The following is a 24,900-nucleotide window of genomic DNA, read 5'->3' on the forward strand; positions in this document are numbered from 1 at the left end:
CATGGGGTACGAAAAAGGTGCATACAGGGTATGGATGACTGACTCTAAGTCCATTAAGTTCACAAGGAGTGTTGAGTACAATCCAAAGTGGGGGGAAAATGTGGGAATTTTCCAGAGTTACCCAGAGGAGGATGAAGGTGATGTGAAAAAGGCAGATGATGTTGAGGAAGATGAGGATGAGGATGATGATGATCAGAGTTCGGATTCCAGTTCAGTGGGTGGCGCTGCTGCTGGTGTCAGTGACAGTGATGACACTGCAGACTACAAGAGCGCAAAGGCCTCAGTCAGACCGTCTGATGCGTCTGACAATGAACTGGAAGAACCACTGTTCACCATTGGTCACTTTTCTCCTAAGAAAGAGGAGATGAGTCCAGAAGACTTGCGTCTGGTTCGCAGGTCTGAAAGGGCGACCAAAGGCAGACCTCCAAAGAGATTTGCTGATGAGTTTGCTAAGACGGCAACTGCTGTTCTTAGTAGCTCAGAGAAGGTGTGGGAACCTTCAAGCTTCAAAGAGGTTCAGGAGTTAACCTCTAAAGATGCTGAGCCTTGGCTTAATGCCATGAAGGCTGAAGTTGATTCCTTGAACAGGAACCAAACTTGGGAACTGGTACCGGTAGTCCCAGGTATGAGACTGGTTGGCAGCAAATGGGTCTTCAAGGCCAAGACAGACCAGAATGGCAAGGTTGTTAGACACAAAGCCAGATTGGTTGCCAGAGGATTTTCACAGGTACCAGGACAGGATTACCACGAGACTTACTCGCCCACCGTCAAATATGAGAGCATTCGGCTGATGCTCAAGATCGCTGCGGAGGAGAAACTGCATGTTTCCCATCATGACATAAATACAGCTTTTTTGTATGGGATTTTGAACAAGGAGCTGTTTATGCTTCCACCTGACAGGATGCAGATACAGAAGGGAATGGTCTGTAAACTGCGGAAATCCTTGTATGGTCTCAAGCAGAGTGCCAGGTGTTGGAACACAAAACTCACTGAGACGTTGCTTTCTCTGGGTTTTCACCAGGGCAAAGCTGATCCATGTGTGTTTGTCAAGGAGGAGGGGCAAAACAAACTGTATTGTTTATGTTTTGTTGATGATCTTCTGATGTTTTGGAAGAATCAGGCTTTCTATCAAAGCACCCTAGCTCAACTGAAGGAGCACTTTGACATGAAGGATCTTGGTGAGGTATCCAACTATCTTTCTCTGCAGGTGGAGAGGGACCAAGCAGGTAATTTTCTGGTACACCAAACACAGAAAATTGCTGATGTATTAACCAGGTTGAATTTGGTTGATGCAAACCCAGCAGACACACCGATGGTGACAGGTTACCAGGTAGATAGTACTGCTGAAGCGTTTTCTGACACTACGCTGTACAGATGTATTCTAGGCAAGTTGAATTTCATTGCTAGATGCTCAAGACCTGACATAGCTGTAAGCACTAACCTGCTTAGCAGGCATGCTAACAATCCTACTGTTCAGGATTGGAAAGCTCTGAAGCGCATAGCCCGCTATTTGAAAGGGACTATGCACTACAGGCTGAGGTTCACCAGTCAGAAGACTGGAGGTCTTGAAATCTTTGCAGATGCAAGTTTTGGAAGTGACACCGCGGATGGTACAAGCACTTCTGGAGTGTGCTACATGTACAACCACTGCCTGTTTGACTGGTTGTGCAAGAAGCAGACGACAGTGAGCCTAAGTTCCTGTGAAGCAGAACTCAATGCTCTGTCATTTTCACTCATGGATTGTGAATGGTTGATACAACTGTTTAAGGACATCGGGGTTTCTGTGAAATGTCCTATACAAGTGTATCAAGACAATAGATCTTGTTTGGCTTTGCTAAACTCAGAGAGTTGCAAGCAGAGAACCAAGTATTTGCAGATTAAGCTACATCGTGCAAGAGAGTGTATTCAAAAAGGACTGATTCGGGTGTCCTACATGGCAGGAAATGAAATTCCTGCTGATCTGTTGTCTAAGGTTGTTAACAGAGAACAACTTAAGGTTTATGTACAGAGGTTGCAATTGGGTTAAACCACAGGTACTACAGGTTACACGGAAAGGGGGAGGATGTTAGGATATTTCCGTTCCACCTTAAAAGGGAGCAGGCTGTGAGTCACAGAGTCTGCGTATCTCCTGTTACAGGATGTTTATGTTTGCTATTGCTTTCGTTTTCTCTGTCTGTGCTTGAATGCTGAAGCAGACGGTCATGTCTTTCCTTTGTTCTGACCAACGTTGAATAAACTGTAAATATGCTCTCCTGCTGTGCATCTTTTGCTGTGTGGATTCTGCTGAAAGAGTGTGCACCAGCCTAGGAATGTGGCAATCTATTTCTAAGGCTTTGTGCCGCTAATTGCTGATACTGCGTGACTGCGTGACTACGGGAGGCCGATGGATCGTCCGGCAGTTGGCTTGAAGGCTCAGATGGACGTTATCTCCCTGGCAGTATCCCAACAGAGTCCTAAGCTCTGTATGTATTAGTGGCTTAAAACACAGTGAGGCTGCTTTCCCTTGTTGTGTTTCAGGATGCATTCTCCTGTTGCAGAACACACCAGAGAGGGAGCAGAAATGAGAGCAGGGATGTCTTCGCAATACCCGATTCTCTGAGCGTGAAACACATACTCACACGGACAATTCCTATTCTGTGGACCTGCCGTATGCTTATTTGATTTAGATTTATACATTATTATTTTTTTGCCAATTTACTCAGTGTTAGATACCAGCTTTTAATTATCTTAATCAATCATGAGTTTAGCTGGTCCTACTGCTTAATAAGGGACATGGGTGATGCTGTTGTCTAAAAACCACAGAGCCTAGGGCTTGCCGATCAGAAGGTCAGCGGTTCGAATCCCTGTGACAAGCTGAGCTCCCGTTGCTCGGTCCCAGCTCCTGCCAACCTAGCAGTTCGAAAGCACGTCAAAGTGCAAGTAGATACTGTATTTTTCGCTCTATAGGACGCACCGGACCATAGGACGCACTGGACTATAGGAGAGGGAGAAGAGGGGAAATTTTCCCCCCCTCTCTGCTCAGCGCCCCTTCAGCGAAGCGACAGGAGAAACGGAGCCCCTTCCATTTCTCCTCCCGCTTCGCTGAAGGGGCGCTGCGCAGCTCTCCCTCTCTGCTGAAGCCAGGAGAGTCTTCCTCTCCCGGCTTCAGCAAAAGGAACCCGAAGCTTTTGGAGTGCAGCGTGAGGTTCCCCTGCACTCCAAAGGCTTCAGGCGGCTATCCCTGAAGCCTAGAGAGTGAGAGGGGTCAGTGCGTACCGACCCCTCTCGCTCTCCAGGCTTCAGTGAAAGCAACGCGAAGCCTCTGGAGTGCGGAGGGAGCGCTCCCTCTGCGCTTCAGAGGCTTCGCGTTGCTATTGCTGAAGCCAAGGAGCCTGTATTTGCTCCATAGGACGCACACACATTTCCCCTTAATTTTTGGAGGGGAAAAAGTGTGTCCTATAAAGCGAAAAATACGGTAAATAGGTACCACTCCGGCGGGCAGGTAAATGGCGTTTTCGTGCGCTGCTCTGATTCTCCAGAAGCGGCTTAGTCATGCTGGCCACATGACCCGGAAGCTGTACGCAGGCTCCCTCGGCCAGTAATGTGAGATGAGCGCCGCAACCCCAGAGCCTGTGACTGGACCTAACAGTCAGGGGTCCCTTTACCTTTTACTGTTTAAGAACCATTGAAATTCTAGCCGCTGCAGTTTTGTGTGGGAGGTATTCTGTGCTTTGATAAGAGCTGAGAGCACATGGAACCTTACGAAAGGACAATACAAGTGGACTCTCCATGCTCTTACCACGGCCAAAAAGACTGATACTGATGAATGGGGAAAATAAAAGTGCGACTCCCTTCTACGATTGGATTGAAGACTTAAACAAACTCGCAACATATGAACAACTTGCATATAAACGCAGACTTGTCATGGACAAATTCAATGATATTTGGAACCCATTCTTACAAATACTGTAACAGGTTAAGATCTGGTAAAGTACAATAATAACTTTGTAAAATATACAGTTTTGGGGGTTTTTTCAACCCTCGCCTTTATTTCCTATTCTACATGGGTTCTGTTTCTCTTTTCCTGTCTTTTATTTATGTCTCACAGTGTTTAGTGCACATATAATTATGCACTTTTGAACTTTCAATAAAGATGTTATAATAATAATAAAATTAATTGTGATGGAAAAGTTAACAGAAAGGGTACGTGAAAGAAAGCAACGTGAGAAACTACATAACTTTTACATAACGTGGTCCTCCTTTATTACATATGCATCAAAGAAAGAACATGCATTTAAAACACCTAAGACACGTGGGAGCATGTGGAATGGTATTTTTTAAACCAGCAACTGTAGAAATAATTTTTTCTTTGATTATATTACTAATGTAATTACCTGGACGTAGTCGGGGCTGTTTTGGGAAAGGGGTGGTTGGGGGGGGGGGAACTGCATTTGATTGCTTGTATTTGATTATATGTTGTTCTTCTATTCAACTAATAAAATATTAATAATAATAATAATAATAATAATAATAATAATAATAATAATAATACAGTACCTCTGGTTGCAAATGGGATCCGTTCCGGAGTCCTGTTCGCAACATGAGCAGAAGGCAACCCGAGTCTGCCCGCGCATGGGTCGCCATTCACCACGTCTGTGCATGCACGTGACGTCATTTTGCGTGTCTGCGCATGCGCAAGTGGCGGAACCCAGAAGTAACCCTTTCCAGTACTTCCGGGTCGCTGCGGGACGTAACCTGAAAGAACGTAACATGAAGCAGACATAACATGAGGTATGACTGTACAGTGGTACCTTGGGTTAACTACTGTATTTTTCGCTTTATAAGACGCACCAGACCACAAGACGCACATAGTTTTTGGAGGAGGAAAACAAGAAAAAAAATATTCTGAATCTCAGAAGCCAGAACAGGAAGAGGGATTGCTTCGCAGTGAAAGCAGCAATCCCTCTTGCTGTTCTGGCTTCTGGGATAGCTGCGCAGCCTGCATTCGCTCCATAAGACGCACACACATTTCCCCTTACTTTTTAGGAGGGGAAAAGTGAGTCTTACAGAGCAAAAAAGACAGTACTTAATCCGTTCTTAACCTGAAACTGTTCTTAACCTGAAGCACCACCTTAGCTAATGCGGCCTCCCGCTGCCGCCACACCGCTGGAGCACGATTTCTGTTCTCATCCTGAAGCAAAGTTCTTAACCCGAGGTACTATTTCTGGGTTAGCGGAGTCTGTAACCTGAAGCGTATGTAACTTGAAGCGTATGTAACCTGAGGTACCACTGTATTTGATTATATGTTGTTCTTATATTCAACTAATAAAATATTCAAAATAATAATAATAATTATTATTATTATTATTATTTATTTATTTATTTATTTATTTATACCCCGCCCATCTGGCTGGGCCTCCCCAGCCACTCTGGGCGGCTTCCAAAAGAACATTAAAATACTGTGATACATCAAACATTAAAAGTTTCCCTAAACAGGGCTGCCTTCAGATGTCTTCTAAAAGTCTGGTAGTTGTTGTTCTCTTTGACATCTGGTGGGAGGGCGTTCCACAGGGAGGGCGCCACTACCGAGAAGGCCCTCTGCCTGGTTCCCTGTAACTTGGCTTCTCGCAGCGAGGGAACCGCCAGAAGGCCCTCGGTGCTGGACCTCAGTGTCCGGGTAGAACGATGGGGGTGGAGAGTAATAATAATAATAATAGTAGAGCTGAGAGCAAACCCTGCCTTGGCTTTCAGATCTTGGAATGGTCGTTGCCAACAGGCTGAAGCAAGAGGAGTCCGTGATGCAGTGTAAGGTGATGGGATTTTGCACGCCCCTGCTGCAAGAAGCAGCCTACGAGCTGTGGCTTAAGAGCCAGAAGAGAGCCCTGCATCTCAAATGCGCCAGTTACCTGGAGAGTCAGGCTCACAGATGCCTGTGCTGTGGTGGAGGAGACTTCATTCCCTTCCACCGCTATGCCGTGGACGGCATGCTGCAAAACATAGACCCGCAGGGAGCGAAAGCCACCAGAAGCAAGGAAAGCATCCTGAACGAGGCGGCCTCTGTCATCGTTTCCGTAACGCTGAAAAAACTGGAGCAAACAGATCAAGGAGGTAAAAGCCATGGCCTTAGCAGGTGCGAAACTCTGGTGATGTTTGAAGGACGGGAGTGTTTTGGGTGCGAGCGTTGTCACTTTGCAGAGAGCCCAGAGGGCAGGAAGTAATCTGTAACGGACGGAAACTCTGTCATGAATTCGCCGTGCCGCTTTAGCAGAAACGCTCAGAGTTCCAGGTTATTCGGTGCAGTATATTTATTGTGAGCTATATATACACATAGGGACGCGGGTGGCGCTGTGGGTAAAAGCCTCAGCGCCTAGGACTTGCCGATCGCATGGTCGGCGGTTCGAATCCCCGCAGCGGGGTGCGCTCCCGTTGCTCAGTCCCAGCGCCTGCCAACCTAGCAGTTCGAAAGCACCCCCGGGTGCAAGTAGATAAATAGGGACCGCTTACTAGCGGGAAGGTAAACGGCATTTTCGTGTGTGGCTCTGGCTCACCAAAGCAGCTTCGTCACGCTGGCCACGTGACCCGGAAGTGTCTGCGGACAGCGCTGGCTCCCGGCCTCTAGAGTGAGATGAGCGCACAACCCTAGAGTCTGTCAAGTCTGGCCCGTACGGGCAGGGGTACCTTTACCTTTACCTATATATACACATAAGGGACGCAGGTGGTGCTGTGGGTTAAACCACAGAGCCTAGGGCTTGCCGATCAGAAGGTCGGCGGTTCGAATCCCCGCGCCAGCGTGAGCTCCCGTTGCTTGGTCCCTGCTCCTGCCAACCTAGCATTTCAAAAGCATGTCAAAGTGCAAGTAGATAAATAGGTACCGCTCCAGCGGGAAGGTAAACGGTGTTTCCATGCGCTGCTCTGGTTCGCCAGAAGCGGCTTAGTCATGCTGGCCACATGACCCGGAAGCTGTACGCTGGCTCCCTCAGCCAATAAAGCGAGATGAGCGCCACAACCCCAGAGTCGGCCACGACTGGACCTAATGATCAGGGGTCCCTTTACCTTTAATATGTTAAACATATCTGTGTGCTGTGTGAGATATATGCCTATTATCTATGCTTTGGGTCCACCAGCTTTGTGCTGTGCTTCACCCACCACTGGTATGCAGCCCCCTCATGGGGACATGGTCGCGCAAGGAGCAAAAGGTTCTCAATCCCTCTGTAATGCAGCCCAGAGTTTGTACTGGTGCTAAATACAAATGCAAGAAGTGTTCACATCAGCTCCTGTCTCCCTTTAACCGCAGGTCTGAAAGAAGATGCCTCAATGTTTGTTCCGTTCCAATCTTCAGGCAGCATTGCAGGATCTTCTCCAACATCCGAAACAGGTAAAACTCCTTCTGGAAGTTTTATATTGATTGGAGGATGAATGGGATTGCATGATGTAGAAATTTGGGGTTTGGCTTTTGCTGCCCAACTCCCCACGGGGCTCCCCTAAGTCCATGATCGGTCAGAGAAGAATGGATGGAGGCAGGATCCAGTGGAAAGTTGTTCTGTTCATAGCTGTCAACTTTGAGATTTGAAAATAAGGGATCATCAGCCTCGAAAATAAGGGACCAGCAGCCTCACCTGTCCCAGGGACAGTCTACGGGATATCTAACAATCTGGGATAGCAGCGGGAAGCAGCGGGAAATGGCACTGGAATAGGGAATTTCCCGCAAAAAAAGAGGGAAGGTTGACAGCTATGGCTCTGTTGCAACAGAGTTCCCTCCCCTCCTTGCAAGGAGAGAGAGAGACCCTGAGCAAAAGTGTGCAGGGACCTTTAAAGACTTTGGACATTGCCCAACCCCCTTAGCCAAAGACCACCCCAAAGTCATCATACATACACCATAGGAGGCACTCTACAGCAGAAATCCTGTCTGCCAAGATACCTGATAAAGGGGGCTGGTTGCATTACCTGGGCAGCCTGGCCATTCTTTGGTGATGGTTAGTACTTTAGTTGCTGAATCCAGGTCACAGGCTCACCTTATTCATACACAAATACGCCCTTAAGACAGGATTTGTAAGCGAAAAGACAATGAGAAGGCTTTCCCCATTTGCCTCCCTTACTGCAGAGGAATATTTGAGGTCATTGGGAGAGACAAAATGGCTTCAGGACTGCTCTCCCGCACTATCTCATATATTTAGATATGTGTGCATCTATGAATATTTATTCTATATTTGAGACCTTAAAATTATTGCAACAGCAGATGGAATGCAGGGTGATGGGAACATAAAAGATAACTGATCTTAAACAGTGGGCTCACACAACCTATCGAGTATAGTAATGTCACTATTTTGAATCTCTCCCTTACGGAGAAGAGTCCAAGATTCTTGGTCCCTCTGCTGAGCAACTTGAGAATTTTCAACAGCTCAGAACATGTCAGCTGCCCCAGTCAGCATCCCTGACACTGGCACAGACTAAATGTCTCAGATGACCATGTTCTTACTAAGCTCTGCTGGACAGAGCAACTAAGGACAGGTGGCTGGGCACAAAAGTGTCATGATAAGCTTAGGGTTTATAATCTCTAAATGGAGAAATAGTAATGATGATGATGATGATGATGATGATGATGATGATAATGAGAATAAGAATAAGAATAAGAATAAGAATAAGAATTTATTATTTATATCCTGCCCATCTGGCTGGGCTTCCCCAGCCACTCTGGGTGGCCTCCAACAAAATATTAAAATACAGTAATCCATCAGACATTAAAAGCCCTAAACAGGGCTGCCTTCAGATGTCTTCTAAAAGTCTGGTAGTTGTTGTTCTCTTTGACATCTGGTGGGAGGGCGTTCCACAGGGCGGGTGTCCCTACCGAGAAGGCCCTCTGCCTGGTTCCCTGTAACCTGGCTTAGCCCTGAGTTAGCCCTCAGTCCATGAGAAACTGGATCTTTGATCAGGATGCCCACCAAGATAGGGCATTCATTATGGCTGCCCCCATATCAAGATTAACCACTTAAAGCCTCATTACCTTGAGACACTGACTTACTGCAGCTGCATGGGGCGTTTGTTGAACTAAGGTTCCAACAGATGCCCTCGGTGTATTTAGAGGGGAAATACCTCGGAATCGCCTATATGGAACACAAGCGCATTTATGGATGCAATCAGGTTAATGGTATCATACATTACCTGCTGCTTTGCCCCTTATATTCAATCCCCAGATAATTTTTTTTATCCCCTGTTCTTCACTGTCTCTCTTGACTTTTGCACATCTTCGGAAAGCTTTTACAGAGTTACGACTAAATACAATAAACTCTGCTTATAGACACGGGAGACACAGAGGCATACCAAAAAACGAACGTGTTTGCATTAGGGGATGTTCTGAATTAGAGGACCTTATGCATTATATCTTGCACTGTCCCTTATATAATGATGCAAGAAAAAGATTTTTAGTACCTATAATGACAAGGTCCCCTGGCCAGAACCCCCTTGACATGATTTTATATCTCCTCGCAGACACAGATAAGTATGTGACCTGGCGTGTAGCACTTTTTGCAACTGCTGCTAGGAAAATTAGAGCAAATTATATAGCCAAGGTAGCCATTAACTGTAAAGGAGATGAATTTATTTGATCCTATCTATCTACTTCAGGCTATGCTCTATCTTTGTCACCAAACTCTGAGTATAAATTGCACACTGTATTAATTGACATTGTTTTTAACATTAGTGGCCATGTGATGATTTTAGCTTATGAATTTTATTGTTTAATGTCTTGATTTGTACATTGGGGTACTTTTATAGCTCTGTTTAGAGTACGTAATGTTTTGATAATGTCTTAAGTCTTTTGTATCAATTCAGTATAAAAGGTAAAGGTACCCCTGCCCGTACGGGCCAGTCTTGCCAGACTCTGGGGTTGTGCGCCCATCTCACTCAAGAGGCCGGGGGCCAGCGCTGTCCGGAGACACTTCTGGGTCACGTGGCCAGCGTGACATCGCTGCTCTGGCGAGCCAGAGCCGCACACGGAAACGCCGTTTACCTTCCCTGCTAGAAAGCGGTCCCTATTTATCTACTTGCACCTGGGGGTGCTTTCGAACTGCTAGGTTGGCAGGCGCTGGGACCGAGCAACGGGAGCGCACCCCGCCGCGGGGATTCGAACCGCCGACCTTTTGATCGGCAAGCCCTAGGCGCTGAGGCTTTTACCCACAGCGCCACCCGCGTCCCCATCAATTCAGTATATTTTCTTTTAATTGCCAAATAATTCTGTGTACATCGCGGCAGCCTTTGGCTATGTGCAATAAAACTGACTGACTGTCTCTCAGAATGATACCCCAGGAGCGGATTGTTGAGCTCCTAGCTGATAAAGACCTACAGATTATGCACCTGGTAGCCAAATTTGCTCTGACACCTAAGAAGCTCTGTTCTGGATATGTTAATTTTAAAGTTTTATGCTGTAAACTTTTTATAGGGTATATCTATAATGCGATTTCAGAGGGAGGCCTTGCCTTGCCCTCTGCTATGCATTGTAGAGGCCTTTGGTTACGCACAATAAACTGATTGAAAACCAATCAAACCCATAACCAAGAAACAGTGGTGTTAATGCAGGTACTGAGAGATGCTAGTAGGCTTAACACTGGACTTATTCTTGAATTTTGTTTACTTTACAGTATACCTCTCCAGCATTAAACAGTGTGCTTCAGAGCGTTTTCTAGGATCAAGTAACGGTAAACGGATTTCACCGAAACCCCAGATGTACACAATTAACCGCTTTCTTGAATGATGGAATCGTAACAGATGCATCTTCCTTTGCTTTCGTTTCCTCCCTCAGAAATTCTTGTTTCTGACACCTGGATGGAAAATAGAATCGCAAGACGCAATCTTAGCAAAGGTAGGCTCAGCCGTATTTAACAGCTCACGACTGAAAAATCTCCATATGATGCTTCCATGTTCACACACACACACACACACACACACACACACAAATGAGTGTTTGGTTTAGTCTCATTTATACCTATGAATTCCATTCCTTTTCTTACTTAACAAGAAACCATAATATCTGCAGCAATGCATTTATCATTCTTCCCTTCCCTTCCTTTTCCAGAAGAGCTTCAGGGGAGACCCAGCTTGCAAGAGTCCTTTAGGTTTGATGAAAAGAACTTCTATATTCTTTGGCATTCTGCTATGACTGGGGTACTTTAAGGGTCTAAGAATCTCTCTTATATGAAATCAGAGTAATAGTTCATGTTACCTGGTACTAAAAACGTTGGCTGGTATTTGTTATTATATCTGGTTGATCAACTGGGGGTCTTTTTCAGCTCTGTTCACCTGAGAGCCCTTAGCTTAGAGATAATGTAGGGGATTAAATAAGAAGCCCACTGATAGTTGTCATGATCAGAAGACTACCAGAGGTTGTCTACTAAGAGTCAGAAAATAGAGAGTTTACAGGCAGGGCTTTTTGCCATCCGTGAATCCATATCTGATGTATCTTGGCAGATTCCGTGTTCATTTTTCTTGACTGCATTTCACCACCCTTTCTCCAAAGAGTGCAAAGTAGCTTAAGGTGTAAAGGTACCCCTGATGGTTAGGTCCAGTCATGACCGACTCTGGGGTTGTGGCACTCATCTCGCTTTATTGGCCAAGGGAGCCGGCGTACAGCTTCCGGGTCATGTGGTCAGTATGACTAAGCCGCTTCTGGCGAACCAGAGCAGCGCACGGAAACACCGTTTACCTTCCCGCCGGAGTGGTACCTATTTATCTACTTGCACTTTGACGTGCTGTCGAACTGCTAGGTGGGCAGGAGCTGGGACCGAGCAACGGGAGCTCACCCCGTTGTGGGGATTCGAACCGCCAACCTTCTGATCGGCAAGACCTAGGCTCTGTGGCTTAACCCACAGTGCCACCAGTGTAGGGCAGTAGCTTAGGGCAGAACTAAAGATCTGGGAGACACAGGGCAGTCTGCTCCCCATAATTTGGTGCAATTCATCACTTGATGTGACATTGCTACTCCCTGTTTTCCCCCCAAGTTGTAATTACGTGCAGCAGAAATGGGGAAACTCATGATACGATTATGTCATGATAAATATGGCACAGTGAGCTTCCTTAGAGGTTAGAATTGGGGACTCAGCTCTTTTCAACTGAAATTGCCCTGAGGTCCAGTTTTATAGGGACACAGGTGGCGCTGTGGTCTAAACCACAGAGCCTAGGACTTGCCGATCAGAAGGTCGGCGGTTCGAATCCCCGCAACGGGGTGAGCTCCCGTTGCTCGGTCCCTGCTCCTGCGAACCTAGCAGTTCGAAAGAACGTCAAAGTGCAAGTAGATAAATAGGTACCAGCGGGAAGGTAAACGGCATTTCTGTGCACTGCTCTGGTTCGCCAGAAGCGGTTTAATCATCCTGGCCACATGACCCAAAAGCTGTACACTGGCTCCCTCGGCCAATAAAGCGAGATGAGCGCCGCAACCCCAGAGTCGGCCACGACTGGACCTAGTGGTCAGGGGTCCCTTTACCTTCACAAGTTTTATATTTTGACTCAAAAGATGGTTCAGTCACAATATAGTAAAATATTTTGTTGATTTTTCAATCCCATGTTTTCTTTTAAAGCCATTCTCTATTAATCATCTTTATTCTTCATAACCCCAAAATATACTTCCCTCTCCACAGGTTTCTTTTGAACCCCACTGCCCCCTTTCCTTCCTTCTCTCCCTTCCCTAGAATGCTTTAGCTTCCCTGCTAGTTCTGTACTTTTTCACTTTTTCATCTCCCCATCCCCCCCCCACCTCACCCCATTTCTTCATGGTTTCCCTGAAGCCCTATTTCTCAGGCGCTCCCTCTTCTTCTCTCCATCTGTGACAGTTAATTAACTTCCTGCTCTGCTCCAAAGCAGTTGTCTGGATTGGGGTGTCACAGGGTTTTGTCCTGGGCCCCTTGTTTTTTCAACGCCTTTATAAATGACTTGGATGAAGGAATTGTGGGGACGGTCATCGAATTTGCAGATGACACCCAACTGGGAGGGGTAGCTAATGGCGCAAAAAACAGAATCGGGATTCAAAAGGACTTTAACAGACTAGAGCAGGGGTCAGCAACCTTTTTCAGCCACTGTCCCTCAGACACTGGTGGTGGGCCGGACTATATTTCGGTGGGGGGAAATATGAACGGATTCCTATGCCCCACAAATAACCCAGAGATGCATTTTAAATAAAAGAACACATTGTACTCATGTAAAAACACCAGGCAGGCCCCACAAATAACCCAGAGATGCATTTTAAATAAAAGGACACATTCGACCCATGTAAAAACACACTGATTTCCGGACCGGATTGAGAAGGCAATTGGGCCGGATCCAGCCCCCGGGCCTTAGATTGCCTACCCTTGGACTAGAGAACTGAGCCACAACGAATTTCAGTAGGGACAAATGTCAAGCTCTGAACTTAAGACAGGAAGAACCAGATGCACAAATATAGGATGGGGGACACCTGGCTTACTAGCGGTACATGCGAAAAGGATCTAGGGGTCTTGGTGGACCGCAAGCTTAAAATAAGTCAACAGTGTGATGCAGCCGCAAAAAAGCTAATGCTATTCTAGGCTGCGTTAACAGAAGTCTAGTGCCCAGGTCAAGGGAAGTAATAGTGCTCTTCTGCCTTGGTCAGACCACACTTGGGAGTCCTGTGTCCAATTCTGGGCATCACAGTTTAAGAAGGACGTTGACAGGCTGGGATGTTTACAGAGGAGGGCTGTTAAGATGATCACGGGTCTGGAAACTAAGCCTTATGAGGAACGGTTGAAGGAGCTGGCTATATTAGTGCAAATACCATACAGAAATGTATATATTAGGCAAAAGCGCAAATAAGAATGTTGATTAGGAGAAATTTGCGCATGAAGGCTGATGAATTTTCACGAGATTCTTTTAACTGGAGAAAACAGCAACTCGGATTTTCCGCCGATTGCTATTTGCTCCAATTCAGTCGTAAAGAGCTGATTTTCATGGGGAAAGCATTGGGGCAAAAAATAAAAATAAAAAGGAGTCTCGGACCTGGACCTGAAAAACCTGGACTTGTGCCTAGAAATGAGGAGCAAAGGTTGTATTTATTTATTTAATTTTCAAAAAGTTCAAAAAGTACAACTAGACATCATGAGACATAAATAAAAGAGGGGGTGAACAGCACCTGTGTAGAAGGGAAAATAAAAGGGGCAGGGGAAACTGCCCCCCAAAAAACTGTATACTTTACAAAGTTGTTATTGTACTGCACCAGATTTCAACCTATTACAGTATTTGTAAGAGTGGTGTCAGGAGCTGGCCAGCTGCCGGCTTGAGAAAACAACATGCAAGCGGTAATTTACAGAAGATTTATTGCATACAAGCAATTAGCCTCTGGCCGCTCTCTCTCAGAGCGTCCATAAATCACAATCAAGTTGAGTCTTCTGAAGAATACTTCCGGCTACTGCAGAATATCCTGAACTTTCCCCCCTTACGTTTATTGGTTTTCCTTCTGTCTTTGACCCTTTCCATTCACCTAGTTTTGGGACTGACAGGTTCAGAGAGCTGGCTCTCATCCAGCCCGCTTTCGCTCTGCTGATAAGCAACATTCCTAACAGCTTCAGAAAGGGGAGGCATTCGCCCCCTGTCTCTCGCTGCCTGAGAAATCTGTCAGTCTCCTGTCCTTCCTCTGCCTGCCTGCTTTCTAGCTCCGGCTACTCTTCACGATTTTCTGTCGTGTCGATGACAAGTGGATTCCAAATACCATTGAATGTGTCCTTGGCAAGTCTGCCTTTATATGCAAGTTGTTCATATGTTGAGGGTTTGTATAAGTCTTCAATCCAATCGTAGAAGGGGAGCTGCACTTTTATTTTTCCAACTCACCAGTATCAGTCTTTTTGCCGGTGATAAGGGCACAGAGAGTCCACACACATTGTCCTTTTGTAAGCTTCCATGTGCATATAATTCAAAAGGATATTTTGCTCTGTAAAGGTAAGGTTGTTCCGTACGCTTCCATTGATGGTTTCAGTTACCTTCTGCCAAAAATCTTTCCGTATAGGACAATCAAAAGACATACATTTTAGAGAAGCATTATTGCATCTCCAGCAGTTAGATACCTTAGATCAGTGGTGTCCAAACTTTTTTCAAAGAGGGCCAGATTTGATGAAGTGAAGGGCTGTGAGGGCCGACCAAAGGGCCAGCCAAGGTTGTGGACCTCTTTTTAAGGATTGAAGTTGTTGAGCTGTTTTAAGATTTTACCGCAAAGTTTTTGAACTTTTTTTTAAGATTGGGGTTGTTGAACTTCTTTTAGGTTTGAAGTTGTGGGGTTTTTTGTTTTAGGATTGAAGTTATGGAGGTTTTTTTTTTTTTAGGATTTTACCCCAGGAAATAAACTGCCAAAGGGGCCAGATTAAACCGACCAGCGGGCTGGATTAGGCCCCCGAAACAGACTCTGGATATGCCTGCTCTAGGTAGTCCTTTTTTAAACAAACGTAATGGGCTCCAGTATATTCTAAATACAGTGGTACCTCAGGTTACATACGCTTCAGGTTACATACGCTTCAGGTTACAGACTCCACTAACCCAGAAATAGTACCTCGGGTTAAGAACTTTGCTTCAGGATGAGAACAGAAATCGTGCTCCGGCGGCGCAGCAGCAGCAGGAGGTCCCATTAGCTAAAGTGGTGCTTCAGGTCAAGAACAGTTTCAGGTTAAGAACAGACCTCCGGAACGAATTAAGTACTTAAGCCGAGGTACCACTGTATCAGAAATGCGGAGCAAAGGTAAGGGTGGACAAGCCTTAAGTCTTTCTGTCCTGGGTTGAGGAGCCAAGCATACGTTAGAAGTTGCTGAGATTTCGCCCCCCCCCCCCACTGTCCCCATTTGGTCAGAGCGGAAGATATAGAAATGAAGTTTTTAGAGAGGATGGATGAGATCATCATGCTTACTGAGAAGGGCAAGAAAAGAATCAAGAACCTGAGCTCCTGTGAATGTGAAGCGATTGTGGAGTACATCATCATCCCTTTGTCTCAACACTGCGTGGCTGTGGAAGATACCCCTCGGGCCCTTTATTACTTGTTGGAGTCTGCATGTGGTTATGTCCACCTTTCCAACAATTATATGGTGAGTAAGACCTACTCAATCTTCCCCGCTCCAGCTGCCCATGTCCTTCATCCCTCTCTCCTTCTCCACAGTCAGGTAAAAGGTAAAGGTAAAGGTACCCCTGCCCGTACGGGCCAGTCTTGACAGACTCTGGGGTTGTGCGCCCATCTCACTCAAGAGGCCGGGGGCCAGCGCTGTCCGGAGACACTTCCGGGTCACGTGGCCAGTGTGACAAAGCTGCATCTGGCGAGCCAGCGCAGCACACGGAAACGCCGTTTACCTTCCCGCCAGTAAGCGGTCCCTATTTATCTACTTGCACCTGGGGGTGCTTTCGAACTGCTAGGTTGCCAGGCGCTGGGACCGAGCAACGGGAGCGCACCCCGCCGCAGGGATTCGAACCGCCGACCTTTCGATCGGCAAGCCCTAGGCGCTGAGGCTTTTACCCACAGCGCCACCCGCGTCCCTCTCCACAGTCAGAGGCTACTCTAAACGCACAACATTGCATGTGTCAAGTTTTGTCAAAGTCCAAGCTGCAGGATAGTGGTAGGGCAAAACTGTGTATGGTAGAAGTTTGTACTCTTATTTGTAGTTCCACGTGGGGAACAGAACCGTTGCCAGTTTAATTTTACCCTACTGCAGGGCAGTTTCCCCTGCTCGGTGAGTTTGCTCCCTCTCTTCTGTTGGCTGAGTGGGTGAGAGGGTCAGTTTTGTCAATGGACAAAAATGGCTTGGGCTTGGGCAACTATTCAAGCTTTGTAGGACCAGGCACTGGGCTCCCCATAGCCCAACCCATATAAATAAGAGTCCAATAAGACTGGTTTTGGGTCAGAACAGGCCACAACATTATTGGATACAGATGAAAGAGGTTTGGCATGGGCATGGGGCAATCTAAATACCGTATTTTTCGCTCCATAAGACACACTTTTGTCCTCCTAAAAAGGAGGAGGAAATGTCTGTGCATCTTATGGAGCGAATGTGTGGTCCCTGGAGCCAAATTGCCCAGGGGCAAAAAGGAGACCGTGCTCTTTTTTTTCCCAGAAAGAGGGGAGGGGGTGTTGAAACAAAGCCGCTGAGCAGCTGATCAGCAAGTGATCGGGAGGGAGATAAAGGACTCTGGCGATAAAGGAGGCTGCCCGGGAGGGGTGAGGTAAAGACAGCGAACTTGCAAAGGGGGGAAAACAGGAATACTAAAGCAAGCAATGAGGAGAGAAACTCACCGTCAAATCACATATCATGTCTGTGGCCACAGGATGAACCACAAAAATCATACATCCACTGTTTCGTTCAGAATATTTTTTTTTCTTGTTTTCCTCCTCTAAAAACTAGGTGGGTCTTATGGTCAGGTGCGTCTTATGGAGCGAAAAATACAGTACTTCTGGCCCGCTCACCGTGGTCAATCCAGGCGGGGGTTCCTAAGACTTACATCCAGTAGGGTGACCCCTGCAGGGACTGCCGTCTGGGGGAGTGCCTTTGGCCCTGGGCCCCCCCCCCAGGGCACGTGGACATGGCCACTCCCCCCAGATCCCTGTAACGGGATACCCCAGCATTTGGAGGGGCAGGCAGAGACTACAACCACCCCTCCATCCAAAACAAAGGATTGCCCCAATGCCCAATCAGTTGTGACAATTGCTATGAGGTAGGCAAAACCACCAGGTCAAAGCCAATTAGCTCAGTGGGCAAATTCCTACCCGGCCCTATAAAGTGGCAATGGCTGTAACCACAGCAGAATCATTGACTATCAGCTTAAACCGAGGGTGGGTGGGTTGGTGGGGGAACCTGGCGAAGGAACAAACAGGTAGTGCCCCAGGTGTAGGCTGCTTAAATGGGCAAGGGGCAGACCCGAGGGAAGCCCACTCGCTCCATTGGCTCTGCCCCCTGGCACAGCCCAAATCTCAGCCTGCAGCCCCATTCGCCAAAGCAGGATGCAGGCTAGGATCTGGTTTCCGATAGGCGACGGGGGCTTATGCTCCCACCGCCTATCAGGAAGGGCCCTGAAGTTCCAGTTCCCTCTTTGGGGCTCCAGTGAAGCTTCTGCTGTCCCACAATGCCGTGGCACTTAGAGGAGTGAGCAGAGTTGTCAGAAAGGCAAAGAGGAAATCTTGTCCCCTCGCCCGTCTCCCCGTACCCCTCTGATGAATGGAGAGTGTGCGTGCTGAGCTCAACCCCAGATGCAGCGGAATATGGGCAAGGGATGGGAGTAAATGGATCAAGGAACTAAATATTCCGTTCTGTGTTTTCCTTCTTTGAGGCTTTTACATATCTGAACACAGCAGAGCTCATGTTGAAATCTGTGAGTCCCAAGCAAAGAAACATTAGCTTGTTTGAGGAGTCAGTATTGCACAGCCTCAAGGGAGAGGTAAGAGGACCTGCTGGATTTGGTTGATACGGGGAGGGTGGAGATTTCAAAGTACGAAGCCCTACATGGATTGGGTCCAAGCTTTCTGGAAGACTGTATTCCTTCATAGGAACCTCCCTGGGCTTTGAGATCTTCAGGGGAGACCTGTCTCTTGGCCCTGCCACCCTCACAAGCACCCTGGGGTGGGGGGCCTCTCGGTGGCTACTCCCAGACTCTTGAACTCCCTCCCTAGAGATGCTCGACTTGTTCCTTCCTTGTTGTTGCATAATCAGTCGGTGAAGACCTCCTTCTTCCAACAGTCTTTTGGGAGCTGACTGCTTTTAATGAAGGGGCTGACGCTGTGCTTTCTAAATTGCATTTATTTCTATGGCTTTAATAGATCTTACACACATGCACAAACACACCCTGAATTCTATTCTATTAGTTTTTAATGGTTGGTCTGCATGCAGAACTAACAATGTGCACCTTATCACTTGGTGCACACATGCCCACAGAGATGGCCTGAGGGCTAGAGCTATGGGGCTTCCCTTTCTTCTCAAGTATGACCCCTTTCCCCACATTTCTATTTTTAAATCCACCCATCATTTCCTACCCAGCTGCTCTGTCAGAAGTCTTCTGCAGGCCGAGATGCGAATTCCACTCTAAGTTATTTGTTAAAATGGAAATTACTATTCATTAAGCAGTGAAGGGTTTTCAAAATAGCAACCTTCTCAATTCAAATTGGTTAATACTGGACAGTATGGGCAGAAAGCCACCGCCCTGTGGATGACCGGCGAGGGTGTCTTAACCTTTTTGAAACAAAAAAAATTCCTTCCAGTAGCACCTTAAAGACCAACTAAGTTAGTTCTTGGTATGAGCTTTCGTGTGCATGCACACTTAACCTTTTTGCTCCTCCCACAAGCTGTTTCTCTACCCCCCATAGGAACTAATGGAGCCACTAATTCACATGGAGGCAGGAAAATGACCCTGCAATGGCAAAATCAGATAATAGAATCATAGAATTGTAGTGTTGCAAGGGGCCATGCAGGGCCGTCTTTAGCATATGTGGTGCCAGGGTGCAAAGATCTGCCTAGCGCCCCCAAATGTGCCAGGGTGCAAAGATCTGCCTAGCGCCCCCAAATCTTGCTGCTGCCGCCACTTCCTCCCGAGTAGTAATAAATGCTACTTTCACAGAGGGAAGACTGGGGGTGTGGGGTGAGGGAGGGAGGGAGGCTTGGGAAGGAAGCTGCACACCAGCCCACCAGCCATGTAGTTGGCGGGGTGCAGCTTCCATCCTAAGCCTCTGCAGGGATCGCTCTCCTCCCGCGGAGGCTTGGGAGGCAAGCTGCACACCTGCCAGCCATATGGTTGGGCGTGTAGGGAAAGGGGAGGCCACCGGCAAGGTGCGCAGCTCCCCCACTCACTGGGGCGCCCCTGAAAGGCCAGCGCCCTGGCGCAACGAACCACTAAGCCCTATGGGAAAGACGGCTCTGGGGCCATGAGGATCATCTAGTCCAACTCTCTGCAGTGCAAGAATATTTCGTCCAATGCAGGGATCGAACCCACGACCCAGAGATTAAGAGTCTTGTGCTCCACCAACTAATCTATCCCCTCATGGTGTGGTTTAGGGTAACCCATCTCTTGGGCATTCCACACTGGGATAACCTTCATCTCCCACCCCTTGAGTAAGTTCCTTCTTTTTCTCACCCCTTCTGGGAAAACTGGCTACAATAGTTCCTACAGAAGTCGTTGCTGCTGTGTGGTGAGCAGAGCTGGTGCACACCCCACGATTTTCTTTGCAAACATTAAGTAGTGGTGTTCACTTTTATGAGCAACTTTACACTGCTTCTTGCAGCAGCCCCTCTTGTAGGCACATACTCCCAATCGCTGCGTGGCAACATGGATGATCATGGGCAAGCATTATCTCCATTGGAGTCTTGCTGCACAAATGCAATACTCCTTGCCCCATATCAACCCACCCCCACAAAAAGATGTGCCCAAGAGGCTCTCTTGTAGGTCCATGCGTTAAACAAGGTGTCCGGGATTCAGGGGGAGGCCTGTGAAGGCGGTCAAGGTCCTGTGTGAGTGTCTGGAGGCGGCTGGAGGATGGATAGCAGCTATCAGATTGAGGTTGAATCCTGACAAGACAGAAGTTCTGTTTTTGGGGGATAGGGGGTAGGTGGGGGTGGGGGACTCCCTGGTCCTGAACAGGGTAACCATGTCCAGGAAAGACCAGGTGCACAGCCTGGGAGTCATTTTGGACTCATAGCTGTCCATGGAGGGGCAGGTCAATTCTGTGTCCAGGGCAGCTGTCTATCAGCTCCATCTGGTACGCTGGCTGAGACCCTACCTGCCCACAGACTGTCTTGCCAGAGTGGTGCATGCTCTGGTTATCTCCCGCTTGGACTACTGCAACGTCCTCTACGTGGGGCTACCTTTGAAGGTGATCCGGAAACTACAACTAATCCAGAATGTGGCAGCTAGACAGGTGACTGGGAGCAACCACCAGGACTATATAACATTGGTCCTGAAAGACCTACATTGGCTCCCAGTACGTTTCCGAGCACAGTTCAGAGTGCTGGTGCTGACCTTTAAAGCCCTAAATGGCCTCAGCCCAGTATACCTGAAGAAGCATCCCCACCCACATTGTTTAGCCCGGACACTGAGGTCCAGCTCCGATGGCCTACTGCTGATTACCTCACTGCGAGAAGCGAAGTTATCAGGTGATACCAAAGAACTCGCCAATAACCATTGCATTGTTGTCTCCCTCACGTCTCTGTAGGTCTCTTACAACATGGGTCAAATCAATTTGGCAAAAAAACTGGTGAAGAAGGCTTTGCGTTTATTGAAGAGAAGCTTCCCAATGACCATTATAGGAGTCTTTTTCAAGTCCATGGTGGAAACTTCCAAACACTTGTCTCATCAGAAGAAGCAGGTTCCTTGGCAAATGTCCAGTGGGTATGGTGATTCTGGCAAATTGTTTTTAGAAGGTGGAGTGGATGTGCTGCTGAGTTATAGAACTGAAAGGGGTGTTGTGGATCAACAGGTCCACCACAAGATCTCAAGTAACCTACAGTTGGGTGCCTGTAAAGCCTCTAGTAGGAAGCTTCTCAAGTTGAGGAATTGTTCCAACTCTGTCCCCCTCTAGGCAGCATATTGTTCTGCTCAACTGCTGTTTGGGCCATAAACTTTTCTCATAATATACTACCTTAGAGTAAGGTGTTGGGTTGGATTTTATCCCAGTCACTGTGCATAGGATGGACAATTGTTCCTCATCTTCTTAGAGAGGATGAGAAATACAGTAGCTCCTCGGATTATGCTACCCTCGGGTAACGTAAACTTTGGGTTGCAAAAGCGGCAAACCTGGAAGTGTTTCACCGCACATGCATGCGCAGAAGCGCTCTACCATGCTGCGCGCATGTGCAGAAATGGTTCCTCTGGGAACTCCGGAACAGATCCCATCAGCAACCAGAGGTACCACTGTACGTTTTTCTCTGCATCTGCACCTATGTTTGTGCTCCCACATCACCTGGTGCAAGACAGGTCAGCTTGCAGCCTTGTAACTCCAACCTGTCCCATCAGCTATGACGCATAGGTCAATCCAGGTGGGGGTTCCTAAGACTTATATCAAATAGGGTGACCCCAGATGGACTGCCGTCTGGGGAGTGCCTTTGGCCCTGGCCCCGCCTGGGCAGGTGGACATGTCCACTCCCCCCGGATCCCTTTAACGGGATACTCCAGCGTTTGGAGGGGTAGGCGGAGATTACAATATCCCCTCCATCCAAAACAAAGGATTACCCCAATGCCCAATCAGTTGTGACGGTTGCTATGAGGTAGGCAAAACCACTGGGTCAGAGCCAATTAGCCCAGTGGACAAATTCCTGTTGTTGTTGTTGTTTAGTCGTGTCCGACTCTTCATGACCCCATGGACCAGAGCACGCCAGGCACTTCTGTCTTCCACTGTCTGGTCAAACTCATGTTCGTAGCTTCGAGAACATTATCCAGCCATCTCGTCCTCTGTCGTCCCCTTCTCCTTGTGTGATCTTTCCCAACATCAGGGTCTTTTCTAGGGAGTCTTCTCTTCTCACGAGGTGGCCAAAGTCTTGGAGCCTCAGCTTCACGATCTGTCCTTCCAGTGAGCACTCAGGGCTGATTTCCTTCAGAATGGATAGGTTTGACCTTCTTGCAGTCCATGGGACTCTCAAGAGTCTCCTCCAGCACCATAATTCAAAAATATCAATTCTTCGGCGATCAATTCTTCGGCGATCAGACAAATTCCTACCCGGCCCCATAAAATGGCGACCGCTGTAGCCACAGCAAAGTCCTTGACTAACAGCTTAAACCGAGGGTGGGCGGGCAAGGAACCTGATGAAGGAAAGTAGGCAGGGCCCTGGGTGAGGGCTATTTAAATGGCAAGGGGGCGGACCCACGGAAAGCCTTCCTGCTCCACATTTCCACCCCCTGGCACAGCCCATGTCCGAGCCTGCATCCCCATTCGCCAAAGTGGGGTGCAGGCTAGGATCCGTCTCCTGATAGGTGGTGGAGTAAGGTTACCAGGTTTTTTCCAGTGAATCCAGGGACACTTTTCAACTTCAATGGATTTTGTATGGGGGCTGATTTGTAAATCCGGGGACTGTCCCCAGGAAATGGGGATGTCTGGTAACCATCCAGAAGGGGCACTGAGGCCATGCCTCTCTCGTTGGGGTCCCAGGTGAGCCTCTGCCGCCCTGCGACCAAAAGAGGTAAGCGGACTTATTGAACCAGTAAATTGGAACTTCCTGGATTATCTGAAAGATAGGAAGGGGGATTGTGAGGAGAGCGGGTAGCCTGAGGCTTTCTGATCCCCTGCACTCCTATGGTATCTTTTATAGCAGGGAGAAGAAACTAGCTTTTCTGTACCAGCAAGGGCACTGCCTTTCCCTGCTGTGGCAGCTCTTCAGCCTGGATCTTGCCAGCAGCAGCAAAAAGTTCTCCCGCTTAGCAGCTCTCATGAATGTGAACTGCGCAGAGGAATCTCAAGACGAGTCCCAGGTACAGAAAGCTTTTGCTCCCGACTTTTTGCCGGCTGCTCCTTCACGGGAAAATTTGCCCGTGAGGTGTGCAGCAGCACTTGGCACCGACTGCATCTCCCAAATCATCTTCGTTGGCTACTCTCTTTAGATGGCATTGCAATGATCTAACCTAGTTGATATGGAAGTAAGGACCATCATAGTGAAATCTAAGCTGTCTAAAAGAGGGGAAAGCCTCCTGGACAATTAGGTAAAGGTAAAGGGACCCCTGACCATTAGGTCCACTCATGACCAACTCTGGGGTTGCAGCGCTCATCTCACTTTATTGGCCGAGGGAGCCGGCGTACAGCTTCCGGGTCATGTGGCCAGCATGACTAAGCCGCTTCTGGAAAACCAGAGCAGCGCACAGAAACACCGTTTACCTTCCCGTCAGAGTGCTACCTATTTATCTACTTGAACTTTGACATGCTTTCGAACTGCTAGGTTGGCAGGAGCAGGGACCGAGCAATGGGAGCTCACCCCGTTGCGGGGATTCGAACCGCCAACCTTCTGATTGGCAAGCCCTAGGCTCTGTGGTTTAACCCACAGTGACAATTAGAGACCCCAAAAAAGGACACACCTAGCTCTATATTTCTCCAAAAGCAAAGCAAAAGGTCACACTGACCACATCATTCAGAAGTAGGCTTATCACCTCTAAATGTCAGGGAATAGCAGGGCTCTGAGGAGTGGCAGGATTAGCTGGAGGGGGGCAGGAGGGTGATGCGGGGGAAGGGGGTAGAGATTTATGGGTTTTTGTGCCAGAGCTGGAAGATGGGGAGAGGGGGTCTGTGCTACACCGTCAGACGAGGGTACAGGATTATGGAGTGTAGATGTTGCCATCCATTGCTCCAACAGTCCTGGCACGGCTGGCGCTAAACCACTGAGCCTCTTGGGCTTGCTGATCAGAAGGTCAGCGGTTCGAATCCCCTTGACGGGGTAAGCTCCCATTGCTCTGTCCCAGCTCCTGCCAACCTAGCAGTTCGAAAGCACGCCAGTGCAAGTAGATAAATAGGTACCGCTGCGGTGGGAAGGTAGACGGCGTTTCTGTGCGCTCTGGTTTCTGTCATGGTCTCCTGTTGTGCCAGAAGGTTTAGTCCTCCTGGCCACATGACCTGGAAAGCTGTCTGTGGACAAACGCCGGCTCCCTCAGCCTGAAAGCGAGATGAGCGCCACAACCCCATAGTTGCCTTTGACTGGACTTAACCGTCCAGGGGTCCTTTACCTTACCAACAGTCAAGCTCAGAGAACAAGTCAAGGAAGGCGTACCAGCTGCCCAGCCACCAGAAGCATGTGTGTATGTGTTTGCATTAGTGCACCTCAGGAGCTCCCTGAGGTTCATGTTTTGTCACTGGCCCTTTATTCTTCCTGGGCTGAGTGTGCACAGGACCCTAAACTTGGGTCATCTCCAGACAAATGTTACCCACCCACCAGAGTCACTGACTCCCCCCTTGGCCCTCTCACTGGGGTGGAAGTCAGAATGAAAAGGGTCCTATTCCCC

General features: G+C 48.0%; 1 protein-coding gene across 1 annotated transcript in view; it reads left to right on the forward strand.

Moving 5' to 3' along the window:
* ADCY10 (adenylate cyclase 10) overlaps window positions 1–24,900 on the forward strand; it is a 74,201-nt gene that overhangs the window by 37,576 nt on the left and 11,725 nt on the right. Inside the window, exons 20-24 of the mRNA XM_077928106.1 lie at window positions 5,731–6,109; window positions 15,809–16,040; window positions 18,268–18,375; window positions 21,137–21,312; window positions 23,226–23,385. Of these exons, the coding sequence (XP_077784232.1) occupies window positions 5,731–6,109; window positions 15,809–16,040; window positions 18,268–18,375; window positions 21,137–21,312; window positions 23,226–23,385 (1,055 nt within the window). The remainder of the gene's footprint in view (window positions 1–5,730; window positions 6,110–15,808; window positions 16,041–18,267; window positions 18,376–21,136; window positions 21,313–23,225; window positions 23,386–24,900) is intronic.

Source organism: Podarcis muralis, chromosome 5 (genome assembly GCF_964188315.1).
Source record: "Podarcis muralis chromosome 5, rPodMur119.hap1.1, whole genome shotgun sequence".
NCBI lineage: Eukaryota > Metazoa > Chordata > Lepidosauria > Squamata > Lacertidae > Podarcis > Podarcis muralis.